This window comes from Peromyscus californicus, unplaced genomic scaffold, assembly GCF_007827085.1.
Source record: "Peromyscus californicus insignis strain IS unplaced genomic scaffold, ASM782708v3 Scaffold_2__1_contigs__length_46816999, whole genome shotgun sequence".
In the NCBI taxonomy this organism is placed as follows: Eukaryota; Metazoa; Chordata; class Mammalia; order Rodentia; family Cricetidae; genus Peromyscus; species Peromyscus californicus.
The window spans coordinates 37,108,087-37,135,833 of NW_026294540.1; the positions used below are offsets into that span (position 1 = coordinate 37,108,087).

General features: G+C 45.5%; 1 protein-coding gene across 1 annotated transcript; it reads right to left on the reverse strand.

Annotated features, from left to right (window-relative positions):
- Nucleotides 1-27,171, reverse strand: Ccz1 (CCZ1 homolog, vacuolar protein trafficking and biogenesis associated). Its single transcript, XM_052754411.1, has 15 exons — nt 26,964-27,171; nt 25,974-26,071; nt 25,777-25,870; nt 23,585-23,662; nt 23,168-23,215; nt 21,515-21,598; nt 18,538-18,713; nt 15,601-15,682; nt 12,100-12,161; nt 11,706-11,817; nt 4,593-4,626; nt 3,863-3,980; nt 2,594-2,752; nt 2,066-2,193; nt 1-337 (listed from the first exon to the last, which is right to left on the reverse strand). The coding sequence occupies exons 1-15, from the start codon at nt 27,075-27,077 to the stop codon at nt 282-284; spliced, it is 1,443 nt and encodes a 480-aa protein (XP_052610371.1). The 5' UTR covers nt 27,078-27,171; the 3' UTR covers nt 1-281.
- Nucleotides 27,172-27,747: the final 576 nt, after the last annotated feature.

A 27,747-nucleotide genomic window follows, 5' to 3' on the forward strand; every position in this document is an offset into this window, starting at 1 on the left:
AATTTTTAAAAACTTTAACAATTTATTAGTCTTATTTCCCAGTAAAATATCCACATAATGTCAGAAGAATGGAATGATATTCAGCTGACTACCTTGAATTAATTCCACATAAATACTGAACATCTACAAACCTCAGGGAATCACCGAACCAAGTAGAAATCTGACTTTTCAGAGCAGGTATTGCTCTGCTATTGTCACTAATGCAGCCATGATGGTAAGTTGTGATGGTAACAAAGGTTTGCCGAGGTTTCACAGAGGCAGGCGCTGGTGAGCCTTCAGAGTCAATCCAAGAAGAAGATGTTATTGAACTGTGTGGCGCAGAGTTTTTTCACCTCTTCTGCAGAAAGACCAGAAAACAGTGTGTCAAGGAACACAGCTTCTTTCCTTAAAGGTTGGATGGTTTGATCAGCACCTTCAGTTCTTTGGGATAAAGTTAGGTAATAAGTGAGTCAGCATTAATTTTGACTTTAAATTTCAGAAGCGTAAGCAACCATAACAAAAACATTAACCAATAGAGAAGGCAGTCGGAGGAACAAGTAGCAAACTCCCGAGACCTTGTTTCCCAACACACTAGAAACACCGTTCTTTGGATCTGAAAGAACCGGCGTGAGGAGTACCCGAGATACTCGTGGGTCAGGGCCTTAGAAGTGTGAGGCTCTTCAGAAGCTGATGGGGTGCACAGTAACTCTGGCTACAACCTTGAGATGTAAGTCCAGTGCTTCACAGAGATAATGACCTTGATTTTACTGCTCTCCCACGTCATTTTAATTTCTGTGGTGCTAAGTATGGAGCCCAGAGCCTTGAGCATGCTAGGCAGTACCATTGAGCTACATACCCACTCCTCTAAATTCCTGTTTATTTCAGGTATGCACTAACTGATGCTTTTCTTGTACACAAATATTAATGCAAATATAGGTATAAAATGTCCTAAGGCTGGGCATGGTGAGGCTTCTGTAATCACAACCTTTAGGAGAAAGGCAGGAGGACGGTTTCAAGTTCAAGGTCAGACTGGTCTACATAGCAACTTTCAGGCCACCCAGACAGGAGAGCTTGTCTCAAAAAACAAAACAAAAACCTCAAAACAAACAGACAAAAGAAAAGATGGAAGGCCCTCGATCTCCTTCACAGTGTGCTTAACGGGATCTGTCCCTGTCTGTGCTGCTGGCGGTGCCGGTCTACCGCCGAGCAGCAGAGGCCCACCGCACCCTCTCTCCAGGACAGCATTCACTGTCCAGAGCAGCTGCGGGGTCACACTGTGCAGAGAGCCAGCCCCGGCCACCCTGATGGCACGCAGGAAAACTGCCTGATTCTTCTGCTCGTGTGTACAGAAGGTGATGGCTGCAAGTGCTGCCTGTTCTCATCACGGGCCCAGAAAAGGACCTCTGCACACCGTGTGCACAGCTGTGGGCAGCCTGTTTGGAGAGACCTGTTCTCATCACGGGCCCAGAAAAGGACCTCTGCACACCGTGTGTATAGCTGTGGGCTGTTGGTTGGCTTACTTTTCTTTTTGTAGCACTGCAGAAAACAATCTGCTTTTTTTTTTCAAGACCAGACTGGCCTTGAATCCAGAGATCCGCCTGCTTCTGCCTCCCAAGTGCCAGGTTAATGGCGTGAGCCACTACCACCCAACGAAATCAATTTTCTTTTAAGGCACTGTTAAAGTTAATACTTCATATTTATTTGTGTGTGTGTGTGTATGTGAGTACATGGCTGTGGGCATGCATGTGTGTGCCATGGCACATGTGTGGAGGTCAGAGGACAACTTGTATGTCTGGGACAAACTCATGTCATCCAGCTTGGCAGCATGTCCCTGTATCCACTAAGCCATTTCACGGGCCCTATTGAGGTTTTTTTTTGAGACGGTCACATGTAGCCCAGGCTGACCTCAAACTCACTATGTAGTTGAGATGATACTGACCTCCTGATGCTTCTGCCTCAGCCTCCTGAGTGCTGGGACTACAGGTGTGCCCCACCATGTGCAGGTTCTATAATGTTTCTTAATACAGGGAAAAGATAATTTTGAAATATCGGTGGCATTAAAATTGAAATACCAAATCCTATTTACCATTGACTTCAATCAGGTTTGCGTTTTTTTGGTTCAGAATCACATACAGTTCCCGCTGATCAGACTTCTTCCCAACAACCCAGTAATCGCTCATGGCTTTCACAATGATTTCTTCATCTTCATCTGCTCTGTAAGAAAGTTTCAGATGGGATAGTTTTATATACACAGCTCGACTGTGAGGAGAAAAAGAATTCAAAACAAGAAACGGCACTAAGCTGTCGTTATAAACATCAAGGAATTATGTGTGAATGAAAGGCAACTTTGTGTGGCATGGAACCAGCACCCACAAGTGAGTCGAGCCTGAGCCCTTTTCAGGGGCTCTGCATCACTTGGTCCAAAAGAAATTAATTGGCTGGGCATGCTGGCACATATCTATAATCCCAGCCCTGGGAAGACTGAGGCAGAGGAATCACTCTGTAGCCATCTAGGCTATAGAGTGAAACTTATAAACAAATAAAAAAAAATACAATTCCTTTCAAGTCTATTCTCAGAAAGACAACAGCTACTTTGAGAAGCTGCTAGAATTACCTGGTAAAGTCACTGTTGATGTCGCCCAGAATCTTCATTAGGTCTGGATGCACAGATGTGAGTGACACACTGGGTGTTTTCCTCATGTGAATTGTACTTTTCTCTGCTAAATTCATGTGGTTGAAGTAGATGAACTTAAACTGGGGTTCTTTTTCAGACCTGTCCAAACATGACATTGAGATGATAACAATTTGAAAAAATAACTTCACAGCCACAGTGTGAAAACTTGAAAATTGTAGAAGGGCAGCCTTCAATACATGTGACCTTGTCTCAACAAACAAACAAAACCCAAGAGAACCCCTTGAACACAATATTCATGGACTAAAACTGTGTGGCAGAGCTGGCATAGTGATTCAGAAGGGAAAGGCACTTGCCACCAAGCCTGAGGACCTGAGCTGGAACCCAGGACCCACGTGATGGAAGGAGAGAACCGACTCCTGCAAACCATCCCCTGACCTAGACACACACAATAAACAAATGCAATTAACCAACTATATAAAGGTCTTGTATTTTCAATGGCTGGGTGTTCAACTCAAGAATCTCAGTGGGGTCTGGAGAGATGGCTAAGCTGTTAAGAGCACTGGCTTGCTCTTCTGGAGGTCCTGAGTTCAATTCCTAGCAACCACATGGCAGCTCACAGCCATCTATAGTGGGATCTGATGCCCCTTCTGGCATGCACGTGTACATGTAGAGAGAGCACCATATCCATAAAATAAATAAATCTTTAAAAAAAAATTTTAAAAGTCTCAGCAGTAACCAATGCTTCATCTAATAATAACATGTAATATCTAATACAATAGAATTTTCCAGAAAGCTGGTCTACTTCTTTAACAAAATATTTTCTCTGCTATGTGATTGTCTAAATGAAAGTATACTGTCTATGAAATCGGACTTATTTACTCCCTGTCTGTGGCAGAACTGACCTCTGCTGACCCCAGTTTAGGAGACTAACATTTCATTTATCTCCAGTGCTGGGATGAATGTGTGTCCCACGAAGTAGTTAGCCACGGGACTGCAGCTCACTGTGTAAGTAAAACTTCCCACTATCCCCCGTGAAAGCTATGTTAAGCGGCAACAGCCTCTTCCACTGAAGTAAGATGAAATCCAGATGGGGACATACCTTTCCCTCTCCTAGAGACACCACAGATGGGATGCTTTCTGGTTCTGAGGGAACGCTGCCGTGTTAACACTGCCCCACTCTTCAGTGAGAGCCACTGGCACCTGACCACAGCAGTTAGTGTACGAGAGTAAAATGATGCAGATACAAACCCAGATATTCTCTTGTTGATGTTAAACTGCTCACAGATGTCAGAGGCCAGCACTGTAAGCTGAGGCCCAACGATGCTGTCCAATCTTCGGCAAAAATCCAGCGTCAGCTGTGTGGAGGCTGCAGGGGTTTAGGGAACAGCACTCAGTGCTACAGTACTTTGTGCCCAACAGTTCCTACTCATTTTACTGTTCAACACTTGACAGTATTCCAACGAAACACTGACTGATCAACTAAATGAGATACAGACAGTCAGATGCCCCTTCCTCCCAAGTTGAACGGAAATAGACAAGGTAGAGATGGTTATAGTTAACACGAAAACAGAAGCCTTTTCACTATGAGGGGAGGCTTCATATACCTTAAGCAGTGGCAAACTCGCTGCCTCCCCACAAACACCTAGAAGGTCAAGTATTTCTTTAACACCCCTGACGCAGCACTCGGAGTCGCCGGCTGTCTGATTCATCTCAAACATACCTCACTAAACCCTGAGTCCTTCGAGGGCAGGCCCCACTGCCACCCGCCACAGTCAGGAAGCACAGGGAGGCATGGGTCCCACTGCTGCTCAGTGAGAAGGACTTTAAATGTAACCAGGCCAATGAAGGTGACAGAGGTTCCAAATGGGGGGCAGTGATTAAAACAGCCTCTCCATGGCTTGATCGTTTAGGACAGGACCCAGCCCACTGCAGAGAGCTGACCCAGTCAGGCTGCAAGCAGACCCACGAGGGCACCTACCATCAATCATAAAGCACACAGCTGCGCTCATGGCCTGTGGGGAGACAAACCAGAGGTTACGACTGGTACAAAGAGGAGGAGGAGCAAGGACTGTGAGCAACTGGTGAGCCTGTCTTGATTTCAACAAACCCACTGTAAGAAGACACTGCTCGATCACCCAGAGCCGCCGGGAGGTGGGCTGTGCAGAGGCTAATATGCAGGAGGGTGGCCTGTTTGGTATGCTACAGTGCACGGCCTCATCAGTCAAGGACACAAAGGATTTACAAACGAAGTGGCATAATTTAAAATGCTCTCAAAACAAAACAATGAACAGACAAAAGACTGGCATCTGAAGCTGGGCGGTGGTGGCACAAGCGTTTAATCCCAGCACTCAGGAGGCAGAGGTGGGCAGACCTCTCTGAGTTCGAGGCCAGCCTGGTCTACAGAGTGAGTTCCAGGACAGCCAGGGCTACACAGAGAAACCCAGTCTCAAAACACAAACAATAAGAAGATTAGCATCTTATTAATTCAACTTTGATGGATGCCTGGGATTTCATGGTTCTAGTCTCTCTGAGTACACTTGACAATTTCCATTAAAAAAAAAACAACAAAATTTAAAAGAGTCATGTTGCTACAATCTTGCCTCCTTTTATTCTAGCAAATAATTACAGTTATGACATTAGCAAGTGACAGCAACCAAGACCATAAATAAAACTAAAATTGCCGAGTGTGGTGGTACATACTTATAATCCCAGTACTCAGAAGACCAGGGCAGGAGGATCAGGAGTTCAAGGGCAGTCTCAGTTACACAGAAAATTCAAGGTCAGCCTGAGCTACATGAGACCATGTCTCACAAAAGAAACCAAACGGGCTGAAGAGAGGGCTCGAAGTGAAGAGAATGCGCTGCCCTTGCACAGGACCCAAGCTTAGTTTCTAGAACCAAGCTGGGCAATTCACAAAACTGCAGACTCGGTAATCTGGCAGCTCTGGCCTCTGCAGGCAGCTGCACTCACATGCACAGACCCACAAATACAGTGTGTGAAGAGTCTTTATAACTACAAATGAATTAAAATGAAGACGCTAAACGCGATAACCTGAGGTCCTGTCTGGAGATACTGGAAACAAGAGCAAACTGAACCTGAAGCAAGCAGAAGGGAGGAGCCACAACAATCAAAGCCGAACAGCCGCAACAGGAAGAGGAGAGACAGCACACGAAGCCAGCGCTGGCTCCCAGGGAAAACACCACGACTGCAAACCACCTTCCCACCAGAGTCAAAACGCGATGGAGAGGAGCCCCAGCTGCCACAGTACTGTGAACACCTGTATACCAGCAAAGTAATTAACAACGGAATTCATCAATGCCCTAGAGAGACACAAACCACTGAAACTGCCTCAAGAAGCAACAGAACACGCTAAGCTAACACCAAGAAACTCACAATTCAAAACTCACAGTCAGGTGTGGTGGCGCACACCTTTAATCCTAGCGTTTGGGGAGTAGAGGCAGGTGGATGTCTGTGAGTTCCAGGCCAGCCTGGTCTATAGAGTGAGTTCTAGGACAGCAGGACTACATAGTGAGACCCTGTCCCAAAAAACTAAAATAGAAATAAAAATAAAAATCTTACACAGAAACACCAATGTACAGAGAGCTCTACTAGGAATTCCACCAAACATTTAAAGAGTTAACACCAATCCTGCAAAAGTCTTCCAAAAATAGGGGATACCACGTCTCAAATCACTCTGTGAAGGCAGCATTACCCTCACACCTACACTGGACAAAGGAATCACCAACAAAAAGCAAGGGCTTTCCTTCCCAGTCCTCCGGAATCAGCTGGACAGATGCAGGACTGGGGAGAAGTCAGCCACGTGGAGGCCAGCTGAGTCTCCATGAGCAGTCCCTGATAAAATCTTGGACATGGCGGCCAGACAACTTCCCTAGAGGGCATCTCTGCACAGGCTTCTCTCATTACTGCAGAAACTGGGCTGTCTGAGGTGTGTCCAGTCTGCTGACTTCCAGACCCTTCCGCACATACCTCTTCTTGACTATGTGTGCTGTGCGTGCATGCATGCGTAAGCGCACACCTGCTTGGAGACCAGAGGAAGGCATCCATCATCTCTGCCTTATTCCTTTGAGGCAGAGTCCTTTCCTAAACCTGGAGCTCACAGGTTTTTGTTGTTGTTTTTCAACTAAACTGGCATCTAGCAAGCCCTAGCGACCCTCCTTTCTCAGAACTCCCCCCCCCCCCCCACTCTCCAGAGCTGGAGATACAGGTGCATGTGAGACCATGCCTGGCTCATCGTGTTGGTGCTGAGGTCTGAATCCAGGTCCTCACTCTTGTTCAGCAAGTGCTCTCAACCACTCTGTAGCCCTGGACTGACTTCCATCTCTGCTCACTCACTAACAAGCTATACCTAGGAGCAAAAAGGCTTTTCAGAGTTCTGTTTTTCCCATGAACTAATGACCTTAAAGGTGATCTTGGAGACACCTCCAAAAGCAGTCGGTGTCCAAAGTAAAGATAGTCCTGGGGGCTCCTGAACATTGTAACTAGAGGCCACTGAGTTGACCCTGACTACCTTAAATGGGTGAATTGCATCCCCAAAAGGCTATTTAAAAAGATAAGGGCTCTATGTAACACATGCCAACATCACAACTTCAACTACAGACTGAGGCTGGAAGTGGAAATCCAGTTAAGAATATCGCACTCGGCTCGGCTCAGTGAGAGTTCAGAACCCTTGTCCCAGAACACTCAGAGGACTTTAGCTTGACAGACAACAGACTTCCTCCTGTTCCACTTGCTGCTTTAAAGTCTGCTTATTCCTGCTCCCGGCCAGACCCACTGGTGTGGATTCCCGGGGTTCTCTTGGTCACTCTCCTCAGGCTGCTGCCTCACAGCTGTGCAGTAGAAAATGCAGGGGTGCAGAGACTCCACTAAGTCTGTCTGATTCTCAGTCTCATCTGTGATTAGTTTGGTTTAACAAAGAAATCTATGGTGGGCTGGGACGCTGCTCAGTGGAAGGGTACTTGTCTAACATCATGAGACCCTGGGTTTGCTACCTGGCACCAAAAAACGAACATTATCACTGTCATCGTCATCATTATCAACAGCAATATCAAAGCTACACCAAAACCATTTTCTCTCACAACTTCAGACTATTTTGAGGAGACACTGGGCATTTAAACCAGGGCTTCACACATGCCACACAAGTGCTCTACCCCCAAGCTACACCCCACTGTTCTCTCAGGACTCTGGAAGTCTTTCTCCCAGTCCCATAGCACCTGGAGCTGGAGCAGACTCTTTCACTGGTGAAAACCCTTAAGGACATTCTCTTCGTATCTCTCAGACTGTTCAGTATTGGGTGCAGATGAGGTGCTTTCCTATCGCTGTAGCAGACATTCATAGGGTCTTTCCCGTCTGGGAACCTGTGTCCCTCCGAATGAAGCATCTTCTCATAGCTCCTCTCCCTGTCCACTCTCCTCTCCCTGTATTAATGGTGAATCACAGAATTAATCCACCCCCTTTTTTCCAATCTTATCTTCCATAAATTTTAGGTGGTGTGGTGTGGAGTGTGTTTAAATAGTACTAGAGATGGAACCCAGGTGTCTGCTGGCTAGCTTTACATCAACTTGGCACAAGCTAGCGTTATCTGAGAAGGAACCAGAATTAAGAAAATGCCTTAAAAAAAAAAAAACAAAAACCTCTCTGCTCTCTCCTCCAGGCCTGGTCACGCTCTCTTCTGTCCATCGCGCTCCCCCTAATAAAGCTCTGATACTGGGGAGAGGGAAGAAAAAAGAAAATGCCTCCATAACACTGACCTGTGGGCAAGTCTTATTTAGTGATTGATGTGGGAGAGCCCAGGCCATGGTGGATGGTGCCACCCCTGCACTGGTGGCCCTTGGTTCTATAGGAAAGTAGCCTGAAAAAGTTGTAAGGAGCAAGCAAGTGAGCAGCACCCTCCATGGCCTCAGCCTCAGCTCCTGCCCTGACCTCCCTGGAGGATGGGCAGTGCTATAGAACTGTAAACTAAAATAAATCCTTTCCTCCTCCATTGACTTGGTGTTTTATGACAGCAATAGACGCTCTAACTGAGACACTGATGCGTGAAGTCATTCTGTATGCTGTGAATATGTGTTGCTCTGACTGGTTGATAAATAAAGCTGTCCAATGGTGAGGCAGAATAAGGTTTGGCAGGACATTCTAACTAGAGAGAGAGGAAGGAGAAAGAGCAGAGAGACACTGCCAGCTGCCACCATGAGAAGCAAGATGTAAAGATACTGGTAAGCCACAAGCCACATGGCAAAATATAGATTTATAGAAATGGGTTAACTTCAGATGTAAAAGCTAGCTAGCGAGCTCTTTAGGCCATATAGTTCATAATTAATATAAGCCTCTGTGTGTTCATTTGGGTCTGAGCAGCTGCAGTACTGAGGGGCCTAGGAAGCCGGACAGGACCAGCAAAACTTCAGTTATAAGACACCAGGGCGTTGTGTGTGCTAGGAAAACAACACTGAGCTACTTCCTTCCATAACTGTATCTTATTATTTTACTCAGGATGGGCCAACTTACCTTGACCCTTGTAATGAATTTCATCTATCAAAAGTTGTATTTTCAGTGTGACTGGAGAGATGGCTCAGCCATTAAAAGCATTAGCTGCTCTTGCAAAGGCTAGAATTCAGTTCCCAACACCCCTGTGTGGCCCACAACTGCCTCTAACTCCAGCTCTAGGAGTCCTGATGCTTCCACAGGTACCTTTGCATGTGTATACACATACACACAGGCACACGCACACACAAATAAAAAAAACTTTTTTTTAATAAAAAATTTTTAAAAACTATATTTTCAGGGTGGTGAAATGGAGAGTTACTATATAAAGGACAAAGAGTTCTTGAAAGAGATGGTGTTAACAGTGTATACTTTATCACAATAATTTTTTTTGAGACAGGGTCTTGCTGTGTCGCTCTGGCTGGCTATATTATGAACATTGGAACTACAATGGAACTCATTATGTAGACCAGGCTGGCTTCGAACTCAGAGATTCACCTGCCTCTGCCTCCCTGTGCTGGGATCAAAGCATGCACCACCACAGCCAGCCACATTAAAAAAAAAAAAAATTTAAGTGATAATTTCAAATAAATTGAGATTACTATAATGTGTTTGTTTTGTTTTGTATTTTGGGCAGGGGCAGGGGGGACACACACAATGCTCACACTCTAAATGCTAAGCTAACCTCGAACTCATGACCTTCCTGCTCGGCCTCCTGAGTGCTCTCTTTTTTTTTTTTTTTGGTTTTTCGAGACAGGGTTTCTCTGTGTAGCTTTGCGCCTTTCCTGGGACTCACTTGGTAGCCCAGGCTGGCCTCGAACTCACAGAGATCCGCCTGGCTCTGCCTCCCGAGTGCTGGGATTAAAGGCGTGCGCCACCACCGCCCGGCGAGTGCTCTCTTTATAGTCACAAGCCATTACACTAGGCTGCTTGGACCCTTTCCTATCATCCTGCTTCACCTTAATGCACACAACTTCTCTAGTCAATGCATACTTAGTACCTTTATTTTATTGTGCCTGCATGTATGTCTGTGCAACACATGTGTACCTGGTGCCTACAGAGGTCAGAAGAGGAGGTCAGATCCCCTGGAGCTGGAGGGACACACAGCTGTGAGCTGCCCCACCTGGGTGCTGAAGCCAAGCTCCGTCCTCTGCCAGAGCATCCAGTGCTCCAAACCGCTGAGTCACCTCTCTAGCTTCGTGTATACTAATTTTTTAAAAATCCTCATCTATCCCCAGAATCAGTTTTCCCCTTTTAGAGCTTGTAGAACCCAAAGCTGCTGGAGACGGCGGCTTTATATGTGGCACAGGAGGAGAGAGGGAGCCATGCCAGGCAGATGGAACTAACTCCAGGAAGAGTCGGCTGCTTCGCAGGCACAGATGCTCACATCACATCCTGCTCTCTCTGCCTTCAGTGCTTTCCTTTAAACAGACACGTTCAGCTGCAGGCCTGTCTGTGTGCAAGGACAGGAAGAGGGAGGGACCTACTGGCTTAGAGACAGCACCCCCTTACTCCGCTCACACCAAGCCCACTTCCCACAGCTGGCCGATGTTGGCCACTGCTGAGTTGGGGGTGTCTGTGTGCTCTGAAAACAGGTCGTCACCTGCCTCCACCTTGTCTCCTCACAGACTAGACTGGAGCCTTCTCTACTCTCACGTATTGCTTTTTTTGTTGTTTTGTTTTTGTTTTCAAGACTGGGTTTCTCTGTGTGGCCCTGGCTGTCTTGGAACTCACTCTGTAGCCCAGGCTGGCCTTGAACTCAGAGAGCTGCCTGCCTCTGCCTCCCGAGTGCCGAGTTAAGGCAAGTGCTACCACCACCTGGCTCAGGCATTGCTTTTAATCATTCCATTATCCAGATAGCAACGGGATTCCCTCAAACCGTGTCATCCTTCCTGTTTTCCTGGGACATAATTTCTAAGCCTTTGAATTAAAATACATCTATAGTTTCAGGTATGAAAGAAGATAGACTTGTGATCAGTTTTCCTTCTTGTACCCCAACTGACTAGGGAGGGGGGGGTAGGGAGGAGAAACACTAACCAGGCATGGTGGCATACACCTGCAGTCCCAGCTACCAGGAGGCAGAAGCAAAGACTGCTTGAGCCCAGGAGTTGAAGACCAGGCTGGGCAAACAGTGAAGCCTCATTCCAAAATGAAAAGAAAATTCGACCTAACATACATACATGTTCTCACAAGGAAGTATCATGAAACAAAAAACCGTCCTTACGATTAGTCTAAAACTTCAGCGTTCCGAGCAAAAGCAGAACTCACTGAAGTATGGCTATGGTGGACAGATGGGAGGCATTTGTGCTCCAGGGCATTACCTCTCACAGCCTTTGGTCTGTGGGCATTCAGAACTTTGAATGCTTGAATATCCCACCTCAGCCAGTAATTCTCTCACTAGCAGTAAAACTGCCTAAAAGGGTTGAAAACAACCTTCCTACTGAAGAAGAGCACACGTTTTGAGTTTTACAGAAATTAGAGCTTGCAACACCTTTCCAAGAAACATTTAAGAGGTCTGAACTGGTGCTGGTCTACACATGCAAAGGAGGTTTGCTTTAGTATTCATCTGTAACACTGGAGGGAAAACAGTTGTTACCTTATAAACAATTAAATGGAGCTCTTCATAAGTGTCATCTGTATTTACAAAAATTTTGGGGAATCTGCATTTTGCTTCTGGATCATTAAGGTTCAAGGGTCCAGTAAGAAATCTTAAAAGTAAACACAGAGATGACTCAACTCAATGAGGTAAATTGTAAACAACATAAACAGAACACATTCCTAGTCAATGGATAGCAATGTTTTGTTGATGTTAGATGCCATTCGGTAAACACCAAATCAGAACACAATAAAGAAACAGTTTAATGTCACTGGAAACAATAGAAGTTCCTTTCCGGATTATTGCTGGTAGGGCAATTTAATGCTCATGATTTTATCTTTACCAAAAGAGATAATGAAACCCAATACCGTAAACCAAACAATAAAAGTCCTACCTTCCATAGTGTTGAAGATTTCCTGGCATCTCTGCCCTTATTGGGGAATCCCTTCCTGCCAACTGCAAGCATAACAAATGTTGAGAACAATTAGATTTTTTTACTTTCACAGTTTGACAAACAGAATTCCTATCTGCAAGTTGGTCTCATGCCATTTTGCTATATCACTTTGCTGTATTCCTCTCCACCTAGGGGGAAAAAAAAAGGAAACTACACTCTTAAAGTTTCTGTGTATGCCCATAGCACCGTGCTGCTATCAACCCTGGGCAGGGTTGTTTGCAGTGGCAATGGTTAATGCAGGACTTGCTAACTAACTGGTCAGCGTGCTGGGAGTGACTGAGTGGTCATTGACAGAGCAGGTCATCTGTACCAGCCTTCCGCCACTCCATCTAAGGTGCAGGGAACCCTGAGGAAGGGAGGGTAAAGGATGGGAGAGCTGGAAGATGGCAAGGAGAACAGTATTAGTAATAATACAACAATGGAAAAAGAACATGAAGCCAGGAGGAAACAGTTTGGGGTTCTGGGGGAAGCTGAAAAAGCAGCAGTGCTTGTGGGTGTGGCTAATACACACGCTGTATGGACACAGCATGTCTGAAATTTTGAAAGACAATATAGTAAAACTACTACAAAGTACATGAAGAGCTGCCTAATTTTAACCAGGACAGTGACAATGTAACTCCATCTAAGCCTAAATCCACAAACTAATTCAATTCTTTTACAAGAATAACTGAAATTTCCATGAGGCCTAAGGTTCTTAATGTCTTTCCACACTACCCCATGGAGACTGTCTTCTTTCCATTTCCTGCATGTGGGAACTCAAAGTTACAAAAGTGCTTCTAAACATCGATGGCAGAAGTCAACACCATGCTTGTCTGGGGTCCAAGTGTCTGTCTTCATCCAGGACACCAAGTTTCCTCAAAGATCTGTACTTATCATGCTTTGGTCTTGCTGAAAAATACTGTTTCAAGAGCTGGAGAGATGGTTCACAGTTAAGAGCATCCACGCTGAGCAGCTCACAGCCACCTGTAACTCCAGTGCCAGAGGATCCAACGTCCTCTTCTGGCCCTTTTAGGCACTGTACGCACATGATACACAGACAATGGTGCTGGCAAAATTCCCATACATATAAAACTAAATAAATTTTGAAAAATGTTTGGTGCTTTTCTGGTTTTAACATATGTGATAATTTGAATATAATTGGCCCCCATAAGCTCACAGGGATTGGCACTATTAGGAGGTGTGGCTTTGTTGGAGTAAGTGTGGCCTTGTCGGAGGAAGTGCGTCACTGTGGAGGTGGGCCTTGAGGTCTCATATGCTCAAGCTATGCCCAGTGTCTCAGTTCACTTCCTGTTGCTTGAGGATCAAAGAGAGAATTCTCAGCTCCTTCTCCAGCACCATATCTGCCTGCATGCCACCATGCCCCACCATGATGATAATGGACTAAACCTCTGAACCTATAAGCCACCCATGTTTTCCTTTACAAGAGTTATCATGGTCATGGTGTCTCTTCACAGTAATAGAAAGTTTAACTAAGATAACATATGACCTCAAAATATCCCCAATGTATAGTATACCCAGTGGTGAAAATGCATGGCCCAAAACTAATCTATGAGAGAAGCTCTCAGATGTACAAATTCATACTTCTGCTGTGGGATGTTCTGTATGGCAAATGTGTTGCTGATTGGTCAATAAAACACTGATTGGCCATTGGCTAGGCAGGAAGTATAGGCGGGACAAGGAGGAGAATAAAGCTGGGAAGTGGAAGGCTGAGAGAGAGACACTGCCAGCTGCCACGATGACAAACAGCATGTGAAGATGCCGGTAAGCCACGAGCCACGTGGCAAGGTATAGATTAATAGAAATGGATTAATTTAAGTTGTAAGAACAGTTAGCAAGAAGCCTGCCACGGCCATACAGTTTGTAACCAATATAAGTCTCTGTGTTTACTTGGTGGGGTCTGAGCGGCTGTGGGACTGGCAGGTGAGAGAGATTTGTCCTGACTGTGGGCCAGGCAGGAAAACTCTAGCTACATACTTCCATGCTGTGTTGTAGCCTTCCACATTACACACACTGTTCTTCAGGCATGTAATCAAGTACTGGATAGTCTTCTGTTGTGGCACCATGCTATCAGAGGTTGGCAAGTATCAGAAGCAATTCCTTGAGGGATGTGCTTACAAGCAAGGCTTTGAGATCTGACAGAGTAGTCCTGGCTTTGCCACATTCTTGTTGGAAAACTGTATGGTTTGAATCTAGAATGTCCCTCAATGATTTGTGTGTTAAGGGACTGGTCCTTAGCTGGTGGTGCTACTGACAGGTGACTGTACCTTGTGGATGCCAAGCTCATTGATGGCAAAATCCATTGATGAATTCAAAATTGAATGGACCATATGAGATGGGTTCTTGTTGGAGGAAGTAGGTCACTAGGCATACCCTTGAAGGATATATCTATCCTTGGATGCTTTCTCCTTGCTTCTCCACCCTGAGGTAGGCAGCCTCTGCCACATGCAAGCAGCCAACCTTTGAAACCTCTGAGACTGTGACAAATCAAGCTCTCCCCAACAGAGCTGTTTTCCTCAGGTGTCCTGTCAGTGACACCTGACAGAATGCTGATGTCCCCAAAGCCTGAGCAACCTCCCGTTAAACAGTGTAACCGACTCTTGCGATGACCACAGAAGGTCCTGAGGGCATACAGATATGTTGGGCACTGAGAACATCGCTGGTGCACAGTAAGTACTCAACAACTGTTGGCCACTGTGTCTGACCTGACTGGAAAAGAGCTACGTTCTGGGTGAGGCTCTCCTCAAACCTTTCTTTCAATGTTTGTTTTCTTGAAGTGATGAGACTGGAACTCAGGGCCTTGTGTACGCAAGCAAGTACTCTGCTAGTGAGCCACATGCCTCTCCTTGAGTTTATCAGAGACGTTTTTCTATTGTTTCAAGTCAAGGCCTTAAACAATGGCAACAGATGGTGGGATGAGGGTGAAAAAAGAGCTTGCAAAAGGACAGAGCAAGCAAAAATAATGATGTTATGGGTGGTGAGCACTTTTCACTTTCAACCTAATTAAACTGTAAAAGGATACGTTGGGGAGAACACCAGTGCTTAATGTTCTCTGTGGAAAGCTGGGAAATGAAGTACCACTGTGATAAAGCAAGCCAGGCAGTAAGTCATCCACTCGCAGTGGAGACGAAGATGCTGCAGACTCAGCCAGGGCTCTCACAGTCCCTGGCACTGCAGAGCTCTCTGACCCTATCCAAGATCCAGTTTCCTCTCTAACCCGTGAATTGCTTGCTCCACCTACTGCCTTTGAACACAACAAACCACAGAAAAGATGACATGCATGGTTTCTTATGTGACCATGACCGACCAACACACAGCTAAATATCCCTGAGTTTCATATACCAACATAAAGCAGCTCAGAAGAGTCCTGTGCCCATCTTACTGCACCCACCTCCACCTCCCGTCCACTATGTGCACGTCTTTACCTATAGAATGCAATCATACCTCGGGTTCGATGTGCCTGGGGAACAGTGAGGTGGTGAGATATTTGTACAAAATCCTCATGTCATCTTGTTCTAATCCACTCCTGAAACACCAGGAAAACACTGGTTACAGTTTGGAGTTGGTCTTCTGACTTCCCTGCTCTACAGTGATGCTCCTTTTTGTCTTTACATTATATGAAGATGCTGAGCCGGGGGTGTAGGTAAGATAGGAGAGCGCTTGCCTAGTATGCATGAAGCCCTGGGATCCACCCCCAGCACTGCATTAAAACCAAACAAGCCAAATGGGCATGCTGGTGCACACCTGTAATCCCAGCACTCAGAAAGTTAAGGCAGAAGGATCAAAGCATCCTTTGGGACTTAAGAGTTCAAGGCCAGGCCACACTACATGAGACCTTGTCTCAAACCAGAGGCAAACAGAGACCCCCTGTCCTCCAGCTGGGAAATTCAGGAAGGAAACACAAAGCAAGTGCTGCACTAGCACTGCATGCTGACCTGCCGGCAGCTGCTGCTCCACAGTTTTAGATTTTAAAGGAGACTTGAAACAAAGCCCCAGCAGGGCCAGCGAGAAGGCTCAGCAGGAAAAGGCATTTGCTGTGCAAGCCCGGTGACCTGGGTCTGGATGGAACCAGTGGTGGATGGAGAGATGTGTGTGCACTATTTGTTTCTAAGTCCAATAGACCTGACTTTCAGGCTGAAACCCATAAAGGGTTACTTAGGGAACAGGGGGAACCACATGCTTCATTCTAGTAGCGCACATCTTGGCACCCTGGCCTACACAGTGAACTCCACATTCTGGAAAATACTGATAACCATAATATCAGAAATATATGTGGATTTTGCTTCAGGCAAATCATGTCATTTCAAATGAGGCAGGAATCAGGGAAAACGCTGGGAAGTGGCAGACATCTGCCTGTGAAGAGGTGTTTATTGTTGTTTGGGGACAGGAGATAAACAAGGAAACTGAAAAGTCCTGGGAGAACTGCATAAATGCCTCTTCCATTTCCTGTCATGTTAGAATGAGTTCTGGCCTTCCTTGCAAACAGCTGCTGCCCCGTCCTGCACATGCCTTCACTTAGATAGTGAACCGGGTCATCTCCCACACTACCCTCTGCCTTCAGGATTCAATTCTCATGAGTCCTGACCACATATAAAATGCAAGAGAGGCTGGGAACATGGCTTGGCAGTAAAGTGCTTGCCACACTAGCATGAGGACCTGAATTTAGACCTCAGCACCCATGTAAAGAGCTAAGTGTGACCTGAGCTAAGTGTGACATGCACGCCTGCAATCCAAGTGCTGGGGGGTGGAGACAGAAGCATCCTGGGACTCATTGGCCAGCCAGCCTACTTTAATCAGATAAATAAAATAAAGATAAATGTTAAAAAATGAAAGGAAGGGATTGGGGATTTAGCTCCGTGGTAGAGCGCTTGCTGCGCATGGCTCTGGGTTCAGTCCTCAGCTCCAGAAAAAAAAAAAAAAAAAGAAAATAAATACTCTAGGGGTCCTGGAGCAGAAATAGATGTTCTGTGCAAAGAAGGGAAAAGGGGTCCAAAGCCTTTGCTTCTTGCACAGCAGCGCTGACCCACAGCAGGCTGGTAGGTGGTGGAATTTCCAAATCAACCACATGGACGGCTACAACAGTTATCTTTTGCAGAAGTAACTGAGGCGATAAAGAGGAAGGAGAAACAACTTTCCTTCTGAGACATATGTAAGCACTGGGGATGAGGGCTGAGGCAGAAGGATCACAAGCTACATACCATCTTGAGCTACACAGTGCGACCCTATCTTAAAAAATAAAATAAAGTGACCAGAAACACAATGAAACGCCCACCAGGGCCAGGAGGACAGCTCGGTGGGTAAGGGTACTTGCTATGCAAACTGATGACCAAAGTCTGAGCCCCAGGACCACATAACACTGGAAGGAGAACCGACTTCATAGGCTGTCCTCTGACCTCCACATGCATGCGCCCACACATGCATCATACAGTAATAATAAAAATCCAGCCGGGCGGTGGTGGCGCACGCCTTTAATCCCAGCACTCGGGAGGCAGAGCCAGGCGGATCTCTGTGAGTTCGAGGCCAGCCTGGGCTACCAAGTGAGTTCCAGGAAAAGGCGCAAAGCTACACAGAGAAACCCTGTAACCCTGTCTCGAAAAACCAAAAAAAAAAAAAAAAAAAAAAAAAATCCAGAGACGTTTTTCTCTAGCTTAAATCTCAGCGATTCATTTGTGCACACGTGGTACTTACACTCTATCAAAGTGGCTTCTGTTTAATTTGTGTGCAGCTTTCTGCTGTCATTACTTCAATGCTAAGTGGCCTTTTATCTGTCACCCCAACTGTCTGTCACTGGTGGAGACACTAAGTCATTTGAGAACAGCCCCCTCTTCCTGCCCCTACCCCTCTTCCACCTTTTTTTCACTATTCATGTATGTTTATGTGTAGGAGTGTGTGGTAGGTATGTAGGTGCACATGTGTAGGTGTGCATGGGAGTGCATGCACTTAGATATGGAGGTCCCAGGTTAATACCAGGAATCCTCCTCAGTCGCTCTCTACTTCATTCACTGAGGCAGGCTCTCTCCTCAAACCCAGAGCTCACTCATACTGCTAAATTAGCTAGCTAGCTTGCTCTGGAGAGCCCTGTCTCTGCCTTCGGCCACCACTGCACTCATGTGGGTTCTGGGGATCTGAACTCTGGTCCTCAGTGACCAACCACTGAGACATCTCCTCAGTCCTGGCTCTAGTCTGCAGCTCCTCCGCTTGGTAATTGTAATCGTTTATCACTCCAGCTTTGTTCGAAGTAGGTCTTCCAATCTGACAATTCCTACACAGAATTTCCCTGCTGGTGTCCATTTCCTGTGGGACAGACAGCCACATCAATTGCTGCTGTGTTTATTACTCTGACCTCGGCTCTGACAGGCCAGGCCACAGGGTGTTACCTACCAGATGAGCTGGTCATTGTAGAGGAACGCGGTATATTTGACTACACTTAGGCTTTCTTCCATTCTGTTAATAAAGGACTGGATTTTCAAGTAAGTCATTTTATCCAAAGGGAAGAAGCTGATTCCACCAAAAATATCAAGGAGGTCACATGACTGCAAATGTAGGGTCTGCAAATACTGTGGGGAAAACAGACACAAGTTTAACAACAGCACACTCAATAGAGAGCTCATCACTGGAAATAATCTCACGATAGGTTGCTAGGTATGGTCCAGTCGCACACTGACAAACAGCTCAATGACAAGTCTAACAAACAGCAAGTCAAAAGTGACTGGATTTTAAATCAATGCCAACTTTGAAATATAAAAGTTGAAAGCTCACTGTAGACTTGGTACGTTTCATCTCTTAGGATTAAGTTCCTTAAGAATCCATGTGATAGAACCATGGACACAATGCATTCTGAAGAGCATAGTCAGGCCAACAGTTGACTCATAACAGGACGGTAATGAAGACAAGAACAGGGACTGAGACAGATGGCACCAGAGTGACTTATTACATTACCATTAACACGAGAAACGCTTCCAGATGGCTCAGAGATAAAGCACTTGCCACACAAGCAGGACTGGTGTTCAGATCCCCAGCACCCACATAGAAAGCCAGGCAAGCATGAGGGCTGCCTGCAACCCTGCCAAGGGAGGCAGAGACAGGGGACCCTGGAGCAAGCTGGCCAGCTAGACTTACTGATATGGTGATCTCTGGGAGAGACCTTGACTCAATGCATAAGATGGAAAGCAATTGAGAAAGACATGCAGAATCAACCCTAGGTTGCATGCACACAAATAGTAATAAGTGACAATACAAAAATAGGTGTGAGAGATGTGGTGATTTGAATGAGAAAGGCCTCCATAGGCTCAGGTCCTTAGTCGATGGGACAATTTTGAGAAGGATTGGGAGGTGTGGCCTTGCTGGAGGGCACCTGTCACTGGGGTTAGGCCTTGAGGCTTCAAAACCCCAGCCACACTCTTTCTCTTTGCCTGCTGCTTATAAATCAGACGTAAGTTCTCATCTACTGCTCCAGCTCCATGCCTGCCAGCCTGTTGCCATGCTTCCCACCATGATGGTCAGGGGCTCACCCTCTGAAACTGTAAGGGAGCCCCCAGTTAGATACTTTCTTTTATAAATTGCCTTGGTCATGGTGTCTCTTCACAGCAACAGAAAAGAAACTAAAACAAGAGGTATTTTAGGGAGAAAATAAACTGAGAATTATTACTTGAACATAAACTGAATTTGACAGAGGTCGGGCAAGTGAAGCAAAACCCAAGTACGATGAAAGAGACTGGTAACTACTTAGAGGTATCATCACTTGGGACACATCACACTCATGTGACTGAATCTGTGTCACAGCTGTGTTAGACAGTGCTCTATTGCTGTGAAGAGATACCATGACCATGGCAACTCTTAAAAAGGAAAACATTTAACTGGGGCTGGCTTACAGTTTCAGAGGTTGAGTCCACTGTCATCCTGGTGGGAAGCATGGCAGCAGGGAGGCAGATATGGTGCTGGAGAGGGAGTTGACAGCTCTGTATCTGGATCCACAGGTGGGAGGAAGAGAGAACCACCTGGATTGGCTTGGGCTTCTGAAACCCTAAAGCCCTCCCCAGACACTCACTTCCTCCAGCAAAGTCACTCCTACTCCAACAAGGCCACGCCTCCTAGTCCTTCCAAACAGTGCCACCCTGATGACTAAGCATTCAGATCTATAAGCCTATGAGGGCCATTCTCATTCAAACCACCACAACAGCCAAAGCCCCTTTTCTTGAATTACATGAGGCCTGTTAGGACAATAGAACCAACACAAGCTGGGTGTGACAATTCACATTTCTAATTCCAGCATTTTGAGATGCTAAGACAGGAGGATTACTGTACTGTGAATCTGAGGTCAGTATAGGCTAACCAGTAAGATCCTGCCTCAAATTAAATAAATAAATAAATGAAAAAGAAAGGGGTGTGTGTGTGTGTGTGTGTGTGTGTGTGTGTGTGTGTGTAATAAAAGTGTACTCTGGTAACTGGTTTAATTTTTCTAATCAGCTAACCCACCACACAGTAAGACAGCTTTTGAAGTAAGCCCTCCCTGCCACATACACAGATGCAGGGAGAACAAGATTAAGTTGAGTCATGTCTTGAAGCTGCTCCAGGATCCTTGAATGGAGGCAGGGTGCTCTGTTCCAACAGCCTAGATTACAGGCCTGAGGAGCTCCTCACTGCTCTGGATTTGCCATAACAATTCTCAGGTTCTTAGCCACATTCAAGGTCTGGGTTTTCAATCTAAAGAAACAAATCTGGAGGTTGGAAAGATGGCTCAGTGGGTAAGAGCTCATACTGCTCTACAGAGGAGTGGAGTTTAGTTCCCAGTATCCTGGGGGGAAAGCTCACAACTGCCTGGAGCTCCAGCTCCAAGGAATCGGACATCCTCTTCTGGCCTCTATGAGCACTGCACTCATGTGCACATACCCACACACAGACATACACATACATACATTTTAAGATATAAAAAGTAAATTGGGCCTGGAAAGAAGGCTCAGTGGTTAAGAGCACTGGCTACTCTCCCAGAGGACCCGAGTTCAATTCCCAGCACCCACATGGCAGTTCACGTATATCTGTAACTCCAGTTCCAGGGCATCTGGCACCCTCACATAGACATACATGCAGGCAAAACACCAATGCACTATATATTATATTATATATGTTATAAAAGATGTGTGTGTGTGTGTGTGTGTGTGTGTGTGTGTGTATTAAAATAAATAAAAAACAAATTTGCCTGCCTCTATATTGCTCCATAACCCCTCTGGTGTTGGAGATCAACCAAGGTTCTCATCCAAATCAGCTAAGTGCTCCGCCAATGGCTCATATCATCAATGGCATCTCTTTCAAGATGTGTTTGCATATTGTTAAAGTTATAAATAAAACTCGGGACACTTACCCGATGGAAGAACTTCTCTAATCTTTCTTTCAGAAGCTTGACACCTCCATCTTCCATGGCTTTCAGAAATGTCCCATTAAAAAGCTAATGGTGTAAAGCAGTGTGGAAAGTAAAGTCAATGTCCTGGCTACTCAAGACTCGGGTAACAGGCTCTTCTATCTCACCTTTTAACTAGCTTCATTAACACCCTCCAGGTCCTTTTGAGCATAGAAAGTATTTGTGAGAAAGCCCAAATTACAAATAACTTACAAAACAATATACTAAATGATAGACATTGCTATTTTCATAAAGCTGTTTAATAACTCTGCCCATCTTTTGTTTATCTGTTTGTTTTTGAGACTTCAGTACTTCTAGGTTACCCAGGAGGTCTCAAACTCAAAAGTCATCCTCAGTTACCCAAACAGTTGGAACTATAAACCTGACCGGAACTTGGGTCCTCTGCAAGAGCAATACAGGCTCTTAACCAGTGAGCCATCTCTCTGACCCCATAAATAAATTAAAAACTAAAATAAAAATAATTAAATTTTTTTAAGGATGGAAATGTAGCTAAGTGGTAGAGCATTCACCTGGGTTCAATCCCCAGTACTCCAAAAGAATAAAGAATTACTTTTAGAGCCAGACATGGCAGCATACCCCTGTAATCCCAGGACTCAGGACGCTGAGGCAAGATGATTGAGTTTGAGGCCAGTCTGGGCTATGTAGAGAAACCTTGACTCAGAAAGCAAAACAAAACAGAACTGTTTATAAACATTCCCAAACTTATCTTCAGATGAAGTGGACAGACACTAATTTCAAAGAGAACCCCAGTTAGATCCTGCATGTCCTTCACCAATGTCTAGCCAGTTAAGTACAGGTCTCACCCTCATCAAAGAAACATCTCCTTGTAACAAAGACTATTACAGAAATCCATGACTGATCAAAATGTAGAAAAGAAACGATCGTGTGGCCCCCAGCCCCAAGCGATACAACTACAACACAATTCCTACATCTAAGGCTCAGGGGTCCAAGAAGAAGAGACAGAAAGATTGTAAGAGCCAGAGGAACAGAAAGACTGCTGTGAGGTTGTATCTCCTAGAAATGTCAGAGAAGCTACACCATGGAATCTCATCAACATGGCTGCCTAAACAGGATGACACCAGCAGACACGCTAGCATGGCAGGAGAACTCTCACAGAAGGGTCTCAACCCTGATTAAAAACTGTAGGCAACTAAGGAACGTTGAGAGGGGGAGACATAGTCTCCCCCCACCAAATGGCTCTCCAATACCAAGCAGCCAGCTCTGAAAGCATGTACATACAAGCAACATTATATGGACTGAGCAGGTAAACGCATATATTTACTTATTTAGGTTATACATGTGTATATTTAGGTTATATATATGTATGTAATACATATATATACAAACATATATACACATGATTAAAGAGAAAGAGACTGTGAGAGAATGGAGTGTGTAGGGGGTTATGTGGGAGGGCCTGGAGGGAGGAAAGGAAAGGAGAAAATATTGTAATTATATCTTAATTTCAACAATATAAAATAAAAAATTCTTTTAAAACAATATTATTTGTAATGCCTGTCCTTCATCTCTTCTTTCCTCCCCAGCTACCTGATGCTCTTTCCCAGAAGGCAGTGCAGATGTGGAAGCCACACTTACCTTGTACATGCTATAGCACTGCTGTAGCACTGAACTGTACACCTTGTCCTACAAACAAGAAAACGGCATCTCACTAGGTCCAGGACACAGCAAAGTGACAATTCTCGGCAAATCACATGATTATTATAAACTTGGTCCTATGGTAGTTGTATGCTGAAATTACAGGCATTTAAATTCAAATTTACAAACCAATAAGCCGCTTTTAAAAGGGCTTCACACACAGATGACCCGTGGATGATATTAATAAGACAGGGTACTTAAGTATTTTTAGAAGATTATGTTAAAGTAAGCAGTAAACATAAAACTTTGCTATGAACCCCAAGAAGGCTCTTAAAAGCTACCTAGTTAAATGTAAGTTACTCGCCATATCCAGGAATACATTTTCCTAAAAGCACGGGAACAGAAGCTGCACATTACCAACAGTTCCTCCTCTTGGTACTCCACAACTGGCTTGCCATCTTTACTTTGCTTTTCGATGATAGGATTCCGAACAACCTATGAAGTTTGATAAAAGGAAATTATAGAGTGATATGGTTGTATGCTTTAAACTTTCTCTTAAGTTTTAAAATCTGGGGCTGGGAATATAGCTCAGTGGTGGAATGTTTGCCCAGCATAGGCTTGGGTTCCAGCTCAGCTACAAACTATAGATAAACAAGAACCAGCAGGATGGCTCAGCACATAAAGGCACTTGTCTACTGCTGACCTGGAATTTAGTCCCTAGGGCCACATGGTGGAAGGAGAGAATAAACACTCTCAAGTGGCCTTCTGACTTCCACACATGTGCTACGGCACACCTCCCCTACCAAAGTAAATAAATAAATATAACAAAAAAAAAAATAGATCCACTCATGCATGTCCTTCACCAATGTCTAGCCAGATAAGTACAGGTCTCCCCCGCATCAAAGAAACATCTCCTTGTAACAAAGAAGATGTTTTATATTATATTACTACGGCATACCTCCCCTGCCAAAGTAATATAATAAAAAAAAAAAATAGAGATCCACACATGTGCTATGGCACACCTCCCCTGCCAAAGTAAATAAATAAATATAATTAAAAAAAAAAAAAGAGATCCGCCGGGCGGTGGTGGCGCACGCCTTTAGTCCCAGCACTCGGGAGGCAGAGCCAGGAGGATCTCTATGAGTTCGAGGCCAGCCTGGACTACCAAGTGAGTTCCAGGAAAGGCGCAAAGCTACACAGAGAAACCCTGTCTCGAAAAATCAAAAAAAAAAAAAAAAAAAAAAGAGATCCACACATGTGCTATGGCACACCTCCCCTGCAAAAGTAAATAAATAAATATAATAAAAAATATAGATGAAGAAAATAATTGAGAGACCTGGGGGGAACACACGAGGGCTTGAGTTTGATCCCTAGCACCCATGTAAAAGTGGGACATTCTTAGCACTCAGGAGGCAGAGGCAGGTGGATCGCTATGAATTAGAGGCCAGTCTGGTCTACAAAGAGAGCTCCAAGCCAGCCAGAGCTACACAGTGAGATCCTGCCTCCAAATAAATAAATAATAAATGAATGAATGAGTTTTTAAAAAGTGGGATACGGTGGTGCAGTTCCAGCGTTAGGGAGGCAGAGACAGATGGGTTCCTGGAGCTTGCTGGCCAACTAGATTAGCACAGCTGGCCAGCTTCCGATCTTTGTAAGAGACCTTGCTCAGAAAACCAGGTGGACTCCTGAGGAATGGCACTGAAGGCTGACACGTGCACCCATAAACATACACATGCTTGCTGGGCGGTGGTGGCACACACCTTTGATCCCAGCACTCGGGAGGCAGAGGCAGGTGGATCTCTGTGAGCTCAAGGCCAGCCGGGTCTACAGAGTGAGTTCCAGAACAGCCAGATTTGTTACACAGAGAAACCCTGTCTCCTTTTCCCCTCAAAAAATGAATAAACACACACATGCTCACCACCACTCCCACAAATGCACAAAAATTATTCAACATGTTATACCACTAGACACAAAGTTACTTTTGCCAGGCGGTGGTGGCGCACGCCTTTAATCCCAGCACTCGGGAGGCAGAGCCAGGCGGATCTCTGTGAGTTCGAGGCCAGCCTAGGCTACCAAGTGAGTTCCAGGAAAGGCGCAAAGCTACACAGAGAAACCCTGTACCGAAGAAAAAAAAAAAACAAAAAAAAAACAAAGTTACTTTTGTTTGTGGTGTCTATTCCAGAACTCAGCAGGGCGGATGCCTGGCAGGCAGCGCTCTACTATTGAGCTCCCTCTGTCAACAGAAACCTTTCTTTCTCTCTTTCTCTCTTCTCTCTCTCCCCTCCTCCCCTCTCTCTCCTCTCTTCCTCTCTCTCTCTCTCTCTCTCTCTCTCTCTCTCTCTCTCTCTCTCTCTCTCTCTCTCTCTCTTTCTTTTTCTTTTTGAGACAGTGTTTCTGTGTGTAGCCCTGACTGTCCTGGAACTCATTCTGTAGACCAGTCTGGCCTCAAACTCAAGAGTTCTGTGGGCTTCTGCCTCCCGAGTGCTGGGATTAAACAGCCCCAATCTGAATAGAAATTTTGATTTTTAACTTGCAACCAATTTTACTGTGATTCCTAAGGATACAAATCCCCAGAACTTTACTATGACTGTATATTTACATATATTTACCATGACCATCCAGAAATTTTCCTCTGGTTCATTGAAGAACTGTCTATTCTTCTGTGTGTGTAAAGATTTTGCAGGTTTCGATGGGCTGAAAGTCCTAGGGGGGAAAAATGTTTTAGAAACATGGTTGGAACAACCCTAGTGTAAGTCAAAAGAATTCACCAATCTACAAACAAACAAAAAAACACATAAAGAAGTACCTTGTAAACTGTACAATTGCTTCACATAATCCAACATTTCTAATTTTTTCATTCTTTTCTACTTCGTTTGGATGATAAAACAAAATTTTATTTTCTTCCTAGAGCAGTAAGAAACAAACACAGCATTAATGTCAGCATTTATGAGTTTAACATCCACCTCTCCTATCATAGAGGCTAAGGACAAAACCTAAAAATGTCTTTAGAAAACTCAGAATTATTTTATCATGGTTTTGTAAATACTGTAATCCATCAGTGTTACAATTGTGATATTCACCAAATCAATCACATTTCATCAGTAGTACAAGATGAGGTTCATGAAAATCCCGGATTCTTTCCATGTGTCACCAACCCTCTCGAGGAAGATGCTAGTATGCCCGGGTGCAGGAATACAGATCGTCCAATTAAACCAAGTCGGTTCAAAAGCACTTGGACTGACAGCCTCTAAATAGGACTGTGATCCGCTTACAACAAAACACAGCTCAGGGACATCCTTTGAGGAAGTCACCACCCTCAACTCAGAGCAAACAAAAACTCTTGTAGCAATACATTTTTGCGGGGAGAAGAAAAGATTAACTTTCTGAGGCTCTTCCAAGTTTGGTTGGTTTCGGTTTTTGTTTTTTGTTTTGTTTTTTCCTCTTTGGGGAGCTATGGTCCACCAATCTGGTTCCACCTTCGCAATCGCGGACTTTCAAGAGAGCAGACAGACAAGTTTAATTTGACTGGCCCAGAATTGACTCCAAGGGAAAGGCATTCCAGCCGGGCGGAGGGATTAAACTGAAGGACCTTCACTGACAGGACCGGCCTGCGATGTCAAGTGCCGGACACATCCCACCCGGCGCGACACCTGGCACGAAGCAGGCTCGGTCAGGGCGGCGGACACTGAGAGGTGCGGCCTCCGGGACGCTCCCTGCAGCTCCTGAGCACCGACACCGGCCGCCGGTCCCCCCCACCCCCCCCACCCCCGTCGGTCTCCGCAGCCCCTCAGCGCACCTCTCCCTCGCGCGGCCCGAAGCGTGGGTTATAGATGAAGAAGCTCAACAGCGCCGGCGGGAACTGCTTTTCCTGGGCCGCCCAAGTCCCCGTCCCGGCCGCCGCTGCAGCCATTCCGGCCCGGCCCCCACTTCGGGAGCCTCCCCTCCGCCCGCTCAGAGACAGCAGCCTTAGGGAACACCGCACTTCCGCCTCCCTAGCCGTGGCCCGGAAGAGGTCGCTGCTGACCCAGAAGAAGAACCTGCCGTGCCCCGTCCTCCTCTGGTACGTCCGGGTAGACCCGGTTCCCGCGTATTTCTTGGGCTGTAGGGTTTCTAATTTTATTGGCTCTTGGATGTCTATCATGGCTAAAGGCGAAGACCATGAATTTCAAGAGAAATGTAGCAGTGGATGGTTTTTTGTGTTTTGGTTTTTTTGTCTGTTTTTTAAAGACAGGGTTGCACTATGTAGCCATGGCTGTCCCGGGAACTCACTCCGTAGACGAGGCCGGCCTCGAACTCACAGAGATCCTCCTGCCTCTGTCTCCTGAGTGCTGGCATTAAAAGGTGTGCGCCATGGCCGCGGTGTTTTTGAAGTGTGAAGAAGCATTTAGCGGAGCACATGCATGTGTACTGAAGCTTGGCCCATTTACATCTGTTTTGTTGTTTTGTTTTGGGGTTTGGTTTTTCAAGATAAGGTTTCTCCATGTAGCAGATCTGGCTGTCCTAGAACTCGCTTTGACCAGGCTGGCCTCGAACTCACTGAGATCCACCTGCCTCTGCCTCCCGAGTGCTGGGACTAAAGG